General features: G+C 28.2%; 2 protein-coding genes and 1 pseudogene across 5 annotated transcripts; 2 read left to right on the top strand and 1 right to left on the bottom strand.

Moving 5' to 3' along the window:
* Positions 1-161: 161 nt before the first annotated feature.
* On the bottom strand, positions 162-17,253 carry LOC145181153 (contactin-5-like). Of its 3 annotated transcripts, none has more exons than XR_016446861.1 (20): positions 17,155-17,253; positions 10,886-10,982; positions 9,978-10,268; positions 8,808-9,104; positions 8,334-8,618; positions 6,702-6,986; positions 6,285-6,542; positions 5,562-5,825; positions 4,667-4,954; positions 4,245-4,508; positions 3,821-4,108; positions 3,260-3,565; positions 2,734-3,018; positions 2,517-2,615; positions 2,242-2,423; positions 1,861-2,016; positions 1,336-1,368; positions 1,061-1,109; positions 647-883; positions 162-476 (listed from the first exon to the last, which is right to left on the bottom strand). XR_016446861.1 is itself a non-coding variant. In XM_090071510.1 (20 exons), exons 1-20 carry the CDS (start codon positions 17,164-17,166, stop codon positions 311-313), a joined length of 4,128 nt encoding a protein of 1,375 aa, XP_089927636.1. In that variant the 5' UTR covers positions 17,167-17,253; the 3' UTR covers positions 162-310. The 3 variants fall into 3 exon arrangements, 2 of the variants coding, with proteins under 2 accessions (XP_089927636.1, XP_089927637.1); XM_090071510.1 differs by having other exon boundaries at positions 2,256-2,423; XM_090071511.1 differs by having other exon boundaries at positions 2,256-2,423; positions 17,142-17,252.
* Positions 13,238-13,738, top strand: LOC149879061 (uncharacterized). Its single transcript, XM_090072275.1, has one exon. The coding sequence runs from the start codon at positions 13,238-13,240 to the stop codon at positions 13,736-13,738; it is 501 nt and encodes a 166-aa protein (XP_089928401.1).
* On the top strand, positions 13,880-15,656 carry LOC149879060 (uncharacterized; annotated as a pseudogene). The gene is made up of 2 exons (XR_016447061.1): positions 13,880-14,527; positions 14,656-15,656. The product of XR_016447061.1 is annotated as an uncharacterized LOC149879060 (transcript).
* Positions 17,254-17,442: the final 189 nt, after the last annotated feature.

Raw genomic sequence — 17,442 nt, 5'->3', positions numbered from 1 at the left:
GGCTATCAATAAGAAATTTGTGGCCATTAATTGGGCATTTTGCCCTATCGGCTGAGACTTTTGAGTTGCATTCATCGGTTTTATTCTTTTTCTCAAAAAGAATTAAAAGCGGAGGTTTATTCACTGAACTTATTTTTCTAAATATTGATAAAAAATCATTCTTTGCGACTTCCCTAACTCTATTCAAATCTAGTTTTGACATTCTAGTTTTTCTTTGTGTCTTCAGGCTTCATGATACTTTCGATATTTTCTCAATAAAACATGTTAATTCTTTTCTTTCCACTTGGATCATAGTGATGAAACCATCTCGTTACTGTTGAAAACTCTCGTTGAGAAGATCATCAGAAAAATCAGTTTCGTTTTCAATAAGATCAAGATTGGATAAAGATGGAGGATTGTTAAGAGAGTTTAGAGTGATGCTTTGTCGATCAAATGTATCATCTTGTTGTGCTGAAGTATCACATAAAATCCTAACCCTATATAACAACAAAACTCAAAATAACAACAAAACTCAAAAAATTAGAGACAAGTAAAAGGTAGAGAAATTAAAACTCTTAAAGGAATAAAAAATGCATCCTGCAGTTAAGTTTTTAAAAAGCATGTTTAAAAAATATAAGTGTAAAAAAAAAAAGATAACAAAAAATACCTTTCAAATTTCACATCGGATCCTTTTAATTTTACTAACGGACTCGTTTCTACTGTCATCCCTTGGTACGGTTCAACACTGCAATACTGGATTTTAGTATCTTCGATAATCTCAGAACTTCCCTTCTTTATACACTTTGGGGTCATTGAACCAGCATATTGAAGATCAAGATTATTATTTGAATCAATATCGTCATCCCAAATTAAATCGTTGATATGTCCGGCAGGAAAGGTTGAACTAAATACATTTACATACCGACATATACGTTTGAGATATTTATCTTCAAATTATATACGCAAATAAAGTGACCAGTATTAAGATTTACTCAATAAATGGTACTAGAATCTAAATGTACCATCGGTCTCTTTTTTTACAATTTAAACAAGAATAATTACATGACTCAAATCTAATTACTTTCTGCCTCCATCACTTTTGATTAACTCACTAGCTTCTTTACAATTGTCTAAAAAATAACAAAAGTTAAAAAGGTATATAAATATTTTATCAACTTTAAGGAAATTACGAAAATCAAGCGACAAGTTAAACATGAATTGTTCAACTCTTGTACAAAGTTATTATGCTTGATATTCGATGAGCAGTTAAAAGAAAAATTTACTACAATTTCTTTTTTTCACTAAGCAATATGTAAGAATTGTAAAATAAAAACTGTAAAATAAATTATTACTTACATAGTTTGTTTTCCCACTCTTTTTCAGGGGAATCTAGATAAAAAAATACATACCTTAACAACATTATAAACAATTACAACTATTTTTAAAAAAGATTCTGTAATTCCTATATTTGTAATATGATATTTGCGAATGTACATTTAATAAAAATAAAAAGCATTAGTTTTAAAACTTAATGTTTTAGGACGGTTATTCACTGCAAGATTTTAAATTTAAATTTTCTTTACAGTTTTAAATACAAATATTTATGAAATTATTCAAAAATCTTTTGTAAGTACAACGTTTATTTTAAAAATACCAAGAATTTTTTAAAGTTTTAGATATATAATAATCAAATAAATTATTTACATATTTGAAATATTTCAATTTCAATAAACTATTTTAATTCTCTAAAGCAATTTAAAAATTCAAATTTAAAAAATAGAATTTCTAAGCATTTCCTATATATTAAGTTTACAAGAATATTACTGTATTTACAAGAATATTACTGTATTTACAAGAATATTACTGTATTTGAATACTTACCATATTTAACTTCCTTATGGAAAATCTTTACCAAAATAACAATAACTAATATAAATAACAATAAAACAGAGAGTGCTGACACAGCAACAATTACAATCATATATTCACGTTCAAGCCACCTGATAGGAACTCTAGTTGTCATAGAAGTAAGCAACCCTAAAAATGTTCAAATCAGACATCAAATGAAATCAGTTTAATCATTAAAGGATCATCTAGTAGTTTCATCAAACTGTTTCAAAATTATTCAAATTTTATTTAGTTGAGAAAATTTTTTTCTTACACAGATAAAATCGTGCAGGAGAAAATGCATTGGAGATTAAAAACACAATTAAAAAAAAGAATTGAATATTAAAAACACAATTAAAAAAAAGTTAAACTAACATATTTTGTTTCACCTGTTTTAAACAGGACTTTTTCAGAAGCATTTCCTTGTCCTGCTTCAGTGAAAGCCACCACATAGGCTGTGTAAGTAGTGTTAGGCTGCAATAAGGAAATTAAAAGGAAATGTTCTTTTGTTAGAACTACCATGGTTGTATTTCCTTCCGAGATTTTAACTTCATAATCTAAAAGTAAAACCAAGTACAGCAGTTTACAGGCTGTTCTTTTTTATTTATTTATTTTTTATATTATTACAAATACAAAGAAAGTTAAAATACTTTTAATAACACCATTTCTATTTTTGGGTGGAAACCATGACAGCTTAGCAGCAGTAGCATTAACTACATTAACTTGAACATTTGCAGGAGCACCTGGCACTATATTATAAAACATTTTTGATACATGAAATATTAGACAATTAAGTACTAAAAATTTCAGTTCTTAGATTTCATAATACAAGTTTTTTAGTTTTCTTCAAAATTCTATGTACTTTACCTCCCATCTTTGTAAAAGCAATAATAAGTAAAGAGAAATTTCCAATTCCCACTTTGTTAAAGATAGCAACAGATATGCTATATTCAGTATATGGAGTGAGATTTTCCAAAATTAAAGTTGTGGCTGTTGTATTGATAGTAACTTTTGAAGAAGAAGAGATGCAATTAACAACGTATCCTAGGATTACACCGTTTGCACTCTCATTTGTTTTAAGGCGGAAATTGATTTCAAAACTTGTCAAACTAATATTGATTGATTGCAATTTGAATCTTCCTACATTAGGAACTAAAACATAAATATCAATTATATAGCTTACTGCCTATATTAATTACATTGACTTTATTGAGAGCCGTGATTAAATAAAACATTTCAGTTCAAAATTGTTATTGGTGAAAATGGATAGTTACACTTTGTATTCAACACATACAGAAAAGTAAAATTATGAGTTAAAAATTTCAAAATAATCATGGTAGAAATAGTGTTAATAGGAATGGTAATAGTAACAATTAAAATAATTTTTGCTTACTGCCTTCACAAGTCTTAACAATACTTGTTTCAGTAAAATTTCCCCAATTATAATTATGTTCATCTCCAGTAGCTGCATTGAGTTTGATATTGTAATTTTGATAAGGCTGTAGATTTGTTAACCAAACTTGATATACTGAATGCTGAAGATCTACAAAATGATACAGTTCCTCTGAAATTTTGCCTCTTGTATAAACAATTTTGAACACTTTAATTATACCATTTGTTTGTTCAGGTAAGTACCATTGCAAAAGAATTGATGTTGAATTTTTTCTCAGACAGGTCAAATTTATAGGAGACGAAGGTACTAAAAAAGTAATTTTAAAAAGTTACAAAAAGATTAGAACTACATTTTAAAACGCTTCAAATTTGACATCAAAAACTTTTATTTGTTAAACATCATTTATATTTTATACAAGACTACAGGTTGTATACAAGTAAGAAGATAACAAAAAAAAAAAAATTTGTTTTCCTAAACATTTGTTATTTATTTAATACATGCCTTTTAAATAATATTTTAGCAGAAAATTTAAAATAATATTGGAGAATAGTAAAAACCTACCTCCCTCTAATGTTTTAATTTTAACTATTTGACTGTAGGTACTTTCTCCAATAGCATTTTTTGCTTTTAAACGAAAGTAATATGTGGTATATGGTTTCAATTGCAAAACATTAGCACTAAAACTATTAGGGTGCATCAAGATAATCTTCCAACTTTGATTATTAGCAGTGTACTCTATGATGTATTGAACTATTGGAGAGTGGCCATCAAAACTTTCATTCCAAGATACTTTTATAGCATCAGCAGAAAAGGCTCTCAAACTATGGACAGTAGGTGGGTAAGGCTGATCTAAAAATATATTGAATCTCTGAAAGAAGGCAGGATTGATCTATTTTAATGTAATATTTAAATAATAATTTTTATCTTTTTTTGCTTTGTTTCTTTGTATAATTAAAAAAAACATAGATAAATATATGTAATAAACCTTTTATGATAATCTCTTTTGATTCTACAGCTTCTCCTAGTGTATTAGATGCATAACAAGAGTATGAGCCACTGTTTTCAAAAGTTACACTCTGAATCAAGAGCATATAATAATTGTTTTCAAAAGTTAAGTTGGATAATAATACCGATGAATTATGTTTGAAATAAACATTGAGAGAAGTTCCCAACACTTGGCAACTAATGTTAATATTTGAAGATTTAATAAACAGACCAGACAAGTCAAATGAGATAATACTTGGTGGAGCTAAAAGATTAAATAAAAATTGTTAATGAGATTTTTAAAAAAAGTGTCTCTTTGTGTGAAAAGTGCCTTAAAACCATTTTAAATAACTTTTTTGGAAAATAAAACAACACTTAAACTTTTTTTCTTTTTAAAATGAGTTTTCAGCCCATTAAAATTACCTTCTATGGTCACATTAATTGCAACACAATCATTTCCAGCATCATTAATGGCAAGACATTTATAGATTCCACTATTATTTAATGATACCTTGGAAATTGTGAGATTACTGATGGTGTAGAACAGATCATTTTCTTGAACTGTATTGGAATTAACAGAAACAAAAGTTAAGCTAAACGGAGTTGCCCATTGGATGCTTACAGTTGGGTTACCATATGCTATGCAAGAGATTACAAGTAAGCTTGATATGTTGGCACATATTTTTTCTGCAACTTTGATTATAGGTGGCACTAAAAAGTCAAGTAATATAGAATAATTTCTATGTTCTGAGAAAAAAAAAAAAAGCAAGTAATTAAGAATTACTTACTCCATTTCCAAGTTAAATATTTTATTTAATTAAACATTTAATTGTACATCCAATTAATTGTATATATTAAAATGAATATATTAGTTTGTGAAAAAAACAGTAAGCATTAGGTTCTTAAATCCATATATTAACAATTCAAAATGTTAAAGCATTGGATTTTTTCCTCAATAAAAATATGGTCAAATTAAGCATCATATGATAATATCATAGATGATCAATGATACTTAAGTCCCTAATAGTGGTGGTCCTTAAGGTGGTGGTCCTTAAGGTGGTGGTCCTTAAGGTGGTGGTCCTTAAGGTGGTGGTCCTTAAGGTGGTGGTCCTTAAGGTGGTGGTCCTTAAGGTGGTGGTGGCAGTAAAATATGGTATTTATGTAACAGAATCAATAATATAAAGTTTTTTTTGCAGAACTTAAAATGTACAACTTAACAATGATTACAGTGATTAAAATGGAACATTCCAAAAAATCTTTAAAATCATAGGCAAACACATGCAACTAATTGATAAAACATAAAAACAAGAATATTTACCTAACACTTGCAAATACCCTTTATTGGAGGTTGCTTTTCCAGCAGTATTGGTAGCAACACAAAAGTAGAATCCTTCATGTTTTTTTGTTATGTTATCTATGTATAATATATCTAACATTGAAATATTGGTAAAGGGTAATATTTGATTTTCATAAAACCAATATACATTTGGGTATGGATAACCATTAACCTTGCAACTCAATTCAATGCTTTCACCAAGCTTGACTGTTTTATTGAAGGGATGTGTCAAAAATACTGGAGACGCTAAATCAATTCATTGAAAGTTTAACTAAAATCATCATTTTTTATTATAACAACAAAACTTATTTTTTTAATAATAATTGGAAAGAATAATATTAGTAGAAATCAATTACAAAATAAAAACAGTTATTTTCATCACAATCATTTTTTTTAAAAGGGCTTTTGATTAATAATATTAAAGCATTTAAAATTGTTAGGGAAAAGTGGAAAAACATAAACTTACTCAGAGACAATTATACACTTGCAAAAAATTATGTTTTCAATCTATGAAACCACTTTTTATTTATCATTATTCTTATATCCGAAGCAGTTTTTGTGATAAAAATGCATCATTGGAAAATAGCTCAATAAAAAAGTTTGTTAGCCTAAATTAGTTTATTAAAAGTTTATTACTAATTTATTACTTTCAGATTTTAAAAAGCATAGAAAAAAAAATTTTCTGATCAAACAAAATAATCTTACTGTAAAGTGTTACATAATTCAGTAGCTCTGCATCGCCAGCTTCATTACTAGCAAAACAAACATATATTCCTTGATCCAAATTTGAAACTGATTGAACAGCATAAGTTTCTGTCAATGATAGAACAGTAAGTTCATTTTTGACCTTTCGGTATATTTTTATATTGGGTTTAGGCCGACCACTGACATTACAATATATAAATAAGGAGCCTCCAATTTGTAAAGATATATTTCTATTTTGTGATTGAAAGGTTGGCAACTCTACAAAAAGAATAAAAAAATATAGATGTAACACTCTGTAATTACAAAAAGCTTTGTAAGTTTAAAACAATTAAAGCTTAATTTATATGGGCAAAATATTTAGTATTTTCTTTCTAATACAATAAAACTGCAAGAAAGGTCTTGAAATGAGAAAATTACCCATAACACCCACAACTGCTTTCTTTGAAGTACGTGATGCTTTTGCTGCTGCATTTGCAGCTTCACAAAAATACCTTCCTTCATCAGATACTTTTACTTTGATTATTGTCAAACTATTATTCACTAAAATCTTTACTCTATCATTTGGAAGAATAACAGAAAATTCTTTAAACCATGTTATGACCGATCCAGGGTAACTTTTAGGTGGAACACAATTTAATGTGAACGACTGACCAACAAGTACATTTTGTGAAGCAGGGTTTTCCAAAAAGTCAAATGTAATATCTACAATTGAAATTATAAAACGATTTTTAATTTTGCAACAAATGTGTAAAACTAAAAAGAACTTGTGTAGATCAAAAGACTTTCTTCTTTTCCTTTCTTTTTTTTTTTCTTATTCTAGAAATTTCACAATGACAGGTTTCTCACACATTTATACAGTTAATTTTAAAAAAACCATGCATATCAAAGTATAGGCAGGGGAAGAAATCTTGATTGATTTCAAAAGTCACTTCCCAAATTTCTAAAGTTTTTTCAAAGTAATAAGCACAATATTTTTTACTAGAACCATTAAAATAAATATAAATATCTTTATATATCATTAAAATAAATATAAATATCTTTATATATCATTAAAATAAATACCAATATCTAAAACTTATTGAATTTTATTAAAAAAATGTTTTTTTATAATTTAAGTTTAAGCAGGTGCTCATAAAAAAAATTATGGAAAATAGGTGCAGTAAAATTTAATCTAATTTCTGTTAAAATCTCCTCTCAAACCAAATAAAAACTTTGATAGCTACCATACTAAGCGATGTTAATTTGTTGCTGTTACTTTTTTAGTAAAAAGTTGTAGGAAAACAATAACTGTGAGGATTTAAAAGTTAAGATATAAAGAAATGGGTTATAAGCAATAAGTGAAACAACAAAGTGGCAAATAATAGTGTAAATAATTGCTTCATTCTTTACTGTAAAGAAATAACAAAATAAAGATTGCATCATAAATACTCTAAAATTGTAACAAAATAGGTTACATCCATCATCATTTTGGATCTGGAAGACCTCACTTTTATTGATTATGTTTAGTTTTCACATAATATATGTTCTATTAAGATAATGTAATGTCTAATTTATCTAAAAACAATTTTAAATTAAAAAATACCTTAAAATGGTTCTTATTTTATGATGCTTTCATTAAAAAAAAAAAAAAATCTTAATGTGGATGGAAAACCTCCCATTCATTCTTGTTTTTACAAAGAAAACTGTGCTGTCTTAAATTCTAAATAAAATCCTTACATTTCTTTTTTTTTTTTCTTTATTAATTTAAATATTTAAACATGAGTATTATATAAATAAGGAAATTTCAAAAAAAAAAGAAATTTAAAAATAAAAAAAGAAATTTAAAAATAAAAAAAGATATATAAAAATAAATTTCATATAAGTAAATTAACAAAAGAAATTGATAAAACTGAGAATGATCATTGATTAAACATCAGTTGGCATAACGAGGAAAACAAACACTTAACATAACAAGAAAAGACACTTTTATATACAATCTTTACTATATACAAACATTAATTATATCAATAAACAGTATTTTCAAGAACTAATTTCTGTATCAAAACTTACATGCTATCAATATTTGTACTGGAGGAAATGACTGAATGCTCCCATGAACATTTTCTCCTGAACAAACATAAAATCCTGCATCCATCAACCTTAATTTCAAAATTAAAAGTGAGCCATTTAATAAAACCTGAAGCCTATCATCTGGCAAAACTTTTACACTGTTTTTCATCCAAGAAACAGAAGGAGTTGGATTTCCCAAGATGACGCAGTCAATTATAAGAGGTTTAAACTCTATTCCTAGTTTTGAAGATGGTTGAATAACAAAATATGGGAAATCAGCTTCAGCTAAAGTAAAAAACCATACTAGAAGCACAAAAAGTAAAATTAAAACTTGTTGCATGGTTTCATTATAGTCAAAAATACTAGTAAAAACAAAAATTCATTTTTATTTAAAAAATATCTTTAAACATATTTTAAAACTACAACAATCTTCAGAACTTCATTTATAAAAATAAAAACCCATAAAACAAATACCCATAGCTGTTAAGTTCATAGTTGAACTAAAGACTTTCTCTTTTGATACATTATTGTAAGCAACACATCTGTAAGATCCAATATCATATAAAGAAAACTGTTTGATATGCAAAGAACTTAAAACAGTTAGATTATTAAAGTAAGTGTCACTTGTATTTCCATGTAAATAAAGTTCATTAAACTGCCAATATATTATTGCATAAGGTTGACTTCTGGGTGATATACATTGTATTTGTACATTTTTACCTAACAATACAGTCTGTGATTGAGAAGTATATGAAAAGCTCTTTTCAAGATCTATAAACAAAATTAAAAATGTAAACCAAATAAATACATACTTAACCCTTTCATGCGCTGGGTTGTTGTATAACAACAAATTAAGCTAAGCTTCCCCAACTCAAATGGTGCATTCTAACCGGTTGAAAACAATATTATTTTATAAATGAGAGTTGAAAAAGGCTGTAGAAAAGTCTACTTTAACATTTCATAGTACCACTGTCATTTTGTAGATGATTTTTTATGAGTTATGTTAGTTATGGAAAAATAATTGGTGCATAAAAGGGTTAAGGGAGACTAGGGCTAGTTAATACAGAAGGACAATAAAATAAAAGGTCTTTTTTACTTTTTACTTTTTTAGTGTTAAACTCTTCCTTGAAAAAATACTTTGTGTCAAAATCAACTTTTGTAAATCAGTTAGGTTTACATTAAAATTTAAAATTGTCAGGGTTCACTGAAAAAATCTTAGCTTCTGTTAAGATATCATAGATCAGTTAATTACAAATGAAAAGTACTGGCTTACAACTTTTCTATTTATGTCCTGTAGACAAAAAAATATGCTTATAATTTTGCAAGATACAAGGAACTACCAAAATCAGAGTTTATACATTTGTCTGCAGGAATTGTGTGGTTTTCTTTACAAAGAGACATGATAATCAATTGTCAGTTAAAACCCTCAAACCACTTTTTTTAGGCAATAGATAAATTTTAATTGGTTATTGCTACCTCATATGTAAACTTTGTTCTACATTTAAAATACTGTGTTCTACATTACAAAGATATGGAGGACACTCTAGGGCAATATAGCTATTAGGCTGGACCCAGTCTCCCAATACATTTAAACATTACATTAAATCAAAAAAAAGTTTTAAATATAACTATATATAAACATACATGCTATTTGAACTGAAGCATTTCTACTAGTTTTTTTTTCAAACTTTTCATTTAATAGAACCATTGCTGAGCATTGATATGTTCCTACATCACTCCAAAGAAATGAATTAAAGTACAAAGAGCCATTTGGCATTATGTAAAAATATTTGTTTGAAAAATCTGTTAACCAACTCCCATTATGAATCCAATTGATAATAATTAAACTGTCATTATTTAAAGTTCCAGCCTGGCATGGCAGTATTAATGAACTGTTATGCTTCACTATTTCATTACATGGCTCTGTTATGAAATCTGTAAACAAAGAAAAAAATCAAAATTTTTTTTATTTGAAAGGTTATTTAGTATAATTAATTTATTCACACACACTTTTTTAAGAGCTTGTTCATGCACATACATCTATAAAAAATTTTGGTATTTCCAAGTGCATATCAATAAAAATACATAAATAACACAAAAACACACAAAATTCTTAAATTTTGTGCTGCATTATACCCAAAAAAATATGTAATAGCTTTTCATTATTGAAAATGAGCTCAGAGGATAAGGCTTCGCAATGTTAAACATTTTCAAAATAGTACCACCATAAAATATTTTTGTATATGTATAGTTTGAAGATTATTCATATTTCACATCAGTAAAATATTTCACACCAAATAAAATGCAAGGTCTATTTTTAACAGCATTCAAACTATTTATAAACATGTATGCACCTTCATACAGTGCAGAAAGTAGTAGCATTATCTATAAAGTTATAATTTATTATTTGAAAACTAATCTCTCTTTTTCAAAATCTAGTTTAAGCATTAGAAATAATAAGACACAATAACTTGTTTTAACAACCTTCAGCAGAAATATAAATTTTTAACAATTCAACAATCATACTATGGGAAGTTAAAACAAAAACTTACATATACTGCATCTTGACATGTAAATACTATCAGTTAATACTATCAGTACAAACCAATTGATCATGTTGGTGACTGCAAACTCCTTATCTAAGTAATGCTTTAAAGAAATATATAAAATAATCAATTCAGTTTGTCTTTCTCTAGACATACATACATACATACATACATACATACATACATACATACATACATACATACATACATACATACATACATACATACATACATACATACATACATACATACATACATACATACATACATACATGGGTCATATCATTATATTTCAACCAATTTCAAGAAAACTTTGTGGGGTACCATCTCTGATTTTCCTGGTTTTTACATATCATTATCTACACAATGTAAATAGGTTAAATGTGCAATTTCAGAGTTCCAAGTGCAACGGTTTAGAAATTATAGCCTTACAAACACTCTCAGGTAGCCCCCCTCGGTTCCTCGAATGGTAAAAATAGACAACTTTAAGGCCTTATAACTTTTTTCTAGCTTTCAACAAGTGGCTCATTTTTTCTAGAACTATTTTCTAGATAGTTCTGTCTTAAAAATAATGATTTTCATTAGCTTGTATCATGTTAGAAAAGAACTACAGCCTCCTCAACTTTGGAAAAATTCTGAAAAATGCTAAAAAAAGGCAAAATGAAGTTAACCGTAGTATTTTTCTATTCATCAACAAGTCCTTACATGTTAGTTTTCTGATTAGCTACAATTGTCTGCAACAAGTGGGCAAAATATAAGCAGCTTGTCACACTTTAGAAATCAGTTTTATCTAAAAATATATAGTCCACTTTACTAAAAAGTCCCATTTTCAGCCATTTGGGGATAGCTCGTAAATTTTTCTAACACTTTGTATTGATCTGATATTAACAGCAAATAAGGCCATTAGATCTAACTATATAAAAATGTAAACATCACAAACTTGTCATGTTCACAACAAAAATGGCAGCATTTTTTAATAACCCTATTTTTCAATTATCAGGGTTGAATAGCGTTATTGGAAACCAGTGCCCCTTCAACTTGCCTCCTGGCCCATGAGAGATATAACCTATCATAAGTTATTTCCTAAAAAAAAAAAGATATGGTTGGTTACTTTCTCCCTAATCTGGACTTTATACTGGATAGGAGCACAACTAAAGGGGTAATAACTATATAGAGCCTGCATTATTGTTCAAAGGTGGTACTCAAAAAAAAATTTAGTTAATCATAAAGTTGCAATTTAATCTTTATTATGTTGATTTTTTTACAGTTGATTGAATTGCTAATAACTTAAGGCAAAAGTAGGACAGTGGGTTCATACATTACTGGCAATAAGAAGCAGAACAAGACTAATCAAGCCATTATAATATTGATTTGATGTTTTGTTTAAATAAATAAATTTTTTGTACAAAGTATGAGTTTCAATTTTATTAGTTAATTTTAACTATTTATCTAAAAATCCAATGATTCTATATAATATATCCTTTTGCAAATGTAAATATATAATCATTTATAACTCAAAATTACTTACCTTGATATTTTTCTCTTTTATAAACTTTGTTATTAATTGTTGGATCTTGTATGTATGTATGTATGTATGTATGTATGTATGTATGTATGTATGTATGTATGTATGTATGTATGTATGTATGTATGTATGTATGTATGTATGTATGTATGTATGTATGTATGTATGTATGTATGTATGTATGTATGTATGTATGTATGTATGTATGTATGTATGTATGTATGTATGTATGTATGTATGTATGTATGTATATATGTATGTAGAATCAATTCATTATTGAACCTACTTCTCCTATATAACTTCATTTAAATTTATACAGAAGAAGGTTCAATAATATTTCATCTTGATTAAACTTATTAGATAAACATGAATACTTGCTCTATTGGTATTGAGCTAAAGTTAGATTGTCATAAAAATACATACTGCAGTCAGTCTGAAATTTAGAAATATTAAATCAAGATACATACCTGCTGACCTTAAGAACAGGAATAAAAAATATTTATCTGCATCCAATTTGCACTCACCACAGGCTACAATTTATTAATTACTATTTAACATACCATAAATCATGTTGTGACCCTTTCTCAATACATTCAAAGATTGTTAAAGGAAACCTGACAACCGTCACTCTGGAGCATAATCAACTGAATTCTAATTTAATTCTTGGGAAAAAGATATGTTTTGGTTGTGTAAGAAAAATCAAGAGTGTTGAAGAAGTTGACAAGAGACATGACCCAGATTATATATCACCTGATAACTCTGTCATCCAAATTGATACTATAAATCCTTGTCTTATTAAATTTGGTGTGTCTCCTATTAAAAGATCATCCAGCATGAGAATGCTACAAATAGACAATAAAATAAAAAAGAAAGTTAAGTTGCTAAATGAATCTTTAAATGCATCTGAACAAGATGAACTACAAATTAGTATGCTCAAAAGTTCCTCTTTAGATTTCATTGTAGAACAGCTTAAACAAAAGTTTCATAATGAGATCAATATTTCACAAAAAATAAAATTGCTCACTTTAGTTCCAGTCCATTGGACTATACAGGAAACAATAAATGAATTTAAAACAACACAATATATGGTGAAGCAAGCAAGAGCTTTGCGGGATGTTAAAGGAATCCTTGGTGAGAGATCAACAGACATAAAAAATCATAAAAAATTGACTACTAAAGTTGTAAATCAAATTGTCAACTTTTATGAGGATGATAGTAACAGCAGGTTATTGCCAGGAGCAAATAATTACATTAGCATAAAGACAATTGATGGTAGACAGCACATTCAAAAGCAACTCATACTATGCAATCTTTCAGAACTTTACCAGAATTGATTAGAAGAATCAAAATCCAATGGTATAGTAAAGGTGGGACTGACATCATTTGCTCTTTTAAGGCCACAACATTGTATTGTTGCAGGAAAATCTGGCACGCACACAGTCTGTGTTTGTATTGACCATCAAAATCCAAATCTTATGGTTAAATTATTAAAAAATGAATTAAAGTCAAAAGATCTGATGACCTTAGCTGTATGTTCAATAGAAAATAAACCATGTATGTTTCATGAGTGTGAGAAGTGTACTGGAAATAAGAGAATTGAAAAAAAGTTAAATGAACTGTCAGGGGATTCAGCAAATGAAATAACTTATAAGCAATGGGTTGAAAACTGATAGATGCTCCTTAGAAGCTATAGTTAAAAGTCCTGATGAGTTTCTAGAAGAGTTAACAAACAAGTTATACAACCTCACAAAGCATCATTATGTTAGCAAATCCCAAACATGCTTTTCAAAGCAGCTCAAAGAAAACATGAACCCAAATGAATGTATTATGCAAATGGATTTTGCTGAATATTTTTCATTTATTACACAAGATGAAGTTCAGCCATCTTATTTTTCCAAAAATCAAGCAACTCTCCATCCATTTGTCATATATGTGCGATCTTTAAACGGAAACCAATCACCAGAAAGTAAATGTTATTGTGTTATCTCTGACAATCTAATTCACAATACTGAGGCAGTTTTCAGTTACATTTCCAAAATCATACCAATTCTGAAAGAGGAATATCCACAAGTTCAGAGGATCAATTATTTCACTGATGGTGCAAGCAGCCAGTATAAAAATAGGTTAAAATTTTATCACAATATTTAAAAAAAAAATTGATAACAATTACCTATTCTAAAAAAACTGTTTTCAGTTTGTTTAGAATAGGTAATTGGAAAAAGTATTATGATTTATGTTAACTTTTTTTCAGATTTATCTACATTTCTGAAGCCGAAACAGCTGCTATTACACAAGAAGTGCTTGCTAAACGATTTGAGAATGTTCCTGCTATTAAAGGAACTTGCTCATATTATTTTTCACCTCAATTATGCTGTATAAAAGCTTATGTAACATCAATGAGCAGTACATTTGACTCTTTTCGCATGCTGGAGGATACTTGGGTTAACACACAAAAATCGATAAATACTGATATTAATATTAATGATTGGGTAATAGTGAATTATTTTAGTGAATTCTTTCCTGGCAAGATAACTGATCTTAAAGGTGACACAGTTTGTGTTAGCTGTTTACAAAAAGCAGGCAATTATTTCAAGTATCTAACAACCACATATATGCATTGGTATCCAGTTAGTGACATTATTGCCACATTACATGAGCCTGAGCTCAAAAACACTAGAGGGTTTTACTCTTATCTTATTAAAAAAAGATGAAATGAATTATCAAATATAATTGTTTTCAACTACATTATTATGTATTGCCATTATTAAGGGAGTATACAAGAATTTTGAAAAAAAGATAACTATGCTTTTGACATAAGTAACAATGTTGGGCTAGAAATGTTTTTTATAACAATTATATAGAATTTTTTAAAACAAATAACAGACAGTGGGTTACATCTCTCACATGGGCCAGGAGGCAGGTTGGAGGGGCACTGGTTTCCAATAACGCTATTCAACCCTGATAATTGAAAAATAGGGTTATTAAAAAATGCTGCCATTTTTGTTGTGAACATGACAAGTTTGTGATGTTTACATTTTTATATAGTTAGATCTAATGGCCTTATTTGCTGTTAATATCAGATCAATACAAAGTGTTAGAAAAATTTACGAGCTATCCCCAAATGGCTGAAAATGGGACTTTTTAGTAAAGTGGACTATATATTTTTAGATAAAACTGATTTCTAAAGTGTGACAAGCTGCTTATATTTTGCCCACTTGTTGCAGACAATTGTAGCTAATCAGAAAACTAACATGTAAGGACTTGTTGATGAATAGAAAAATACTAGGGTTAACTACGGTAAAGTTATAAGGCCTTAAAGTTGTCTATTTTTACCATTCGAGGAACCGAGGGGGGCTACCTGAGAGTGTTTGTAAGGCTATAATTTCTAAACCGTTGCACTTGGAACTCTGAAATTGCACATTTAACCTATTTACATTGTGTAGATAATGATATGTAAAAACCAGGAAAATCAGAGATGGTACCCCACAGGCCATTGGTTGAAATATAATGATTTGACCCACATACATACATACATACATACATACATACATACATACATACATACATACATACATACATACATACATACATACATACATACATACATACATATATACATACATACAACTATACAGGGTGGGGCAGCAAAACATAAAATTCAAAAAAATCATATTCTCAATTGAAAATAGTATTTTCTCTTTTTCAAAGTAAAAGAATAAAAAAATTAGTTTCAAAAGTAGTTTTAATGATAGGATCAACCATGTCCAGCCCTGAAGCTAAAAGACAGCAAGCAGCAGAGTTGTTTCTTGTCTGAGTCAAAATTAGATTTATTACAGAGACTGTTGGGGTGTCTATGAGCACCATCTATAATTTGAAAATAGTCCAATATTCAGTTGGAGAAAGCATTAGATTAAATTTAGGAAGTGGAGGCATGAATAAAAAACAGCATTTTGCATTTCTAAAGTATCTTTAAGGCAAAATATTGAAAGATTCTATAGACTCCATTAGATAATCCAGAAGATATGAAAGAGCTAAAGAAGTGTTGCATTACTTGAAGCTGCATTGCATTGACCAACCATAAAAATATTTTCTAATATAAAAATATTTACTACTGATGTGGTTTTAAACAGTCGCAACAATCGGTACATTGCCTTCTAATGTGAAATTAATCTTGAGAACCAAGCACTCAGCTTAACTCATGGCTGAAGGTGAACTATCTTTTAACCCTTGAACTAAGCAATTCGGGGTAAATTAGAGCTCTCAACCAACATCTCATGCTAGCCTTGATGATCTCAAACAAGTATTGAGATTAGAATCGGAAAAAATATCTAGAGACTTCATTTTAAACAGTTGCAACACCTTTCGACACTATTTTCAGGCTGTAATAGATAAAAAGTCGCCGATATTTAAAAAAAAGTTTCTTAATGGCCCTAAAAACATTTCTTAAAGTGATATTTATGTCAATTGGTTGGTTATTGAAAAAAAAACATCATGTATATAGTTTTTTATTTTGTAATTTTTGCTGCCCCACCCTGTCTATGTAAACAAAAACAAATATTCGTTAAATCAATCGTGCTCAAACTTTTTTTATTGTAGATATCTTAGGTTATATTAGGAAATTATTGATCTACTCTCGAATTATTATTTTGATTTTTTTATTTAAAGATATGGTTGAAGAAGGAAAAAGATAATGGATCTAAGGTTTCCTCTTACATAAACATTTTTAACATAATTTACCTTACAAACTTACGTTTGGCACCATATAATTTTATGGTAGCGATTGATTGATGGATCGCAATCGACAAATTGAGCACCAAATGCATCATAAGTAAATCATTTAACTAAAAAATGAATAAATTATTATTGTATACAAAACTCATTGTAATATATATAAAAAAGAAAACATAAGTACTCAAAAATATATTAGTAGTTTTATTAAATACGTAAGCATAACGAAACATGTGCGAAAAGATCGCCATGTTTGAAAGCTTTTTTAGTAACCATATTTGTTAGTAAACAATGCTTAGGTTGGAGTTTA

Source organism: Hydra viridissima, unplaced genomic scaffold (assembly GCF_058129835.1).
Source record: "Hydra viridissima isolate aposymbiotic clone 2 unplaced genomic scaffold, HvirCarnegie_v1 scaffold_14, whole genome shotgun sequence".
Taxonomy (NCBI): Eukaryota; Metazoa; Cnidaria; class Hydrozoa; order Anthoathecata; family Hydridae; genus Hydra; species Hydra viridissima.
Note: the sequence above shows the minus strand (reverse complement) of the source record. Positions and strands in the feature narration are given on the sequence as shown.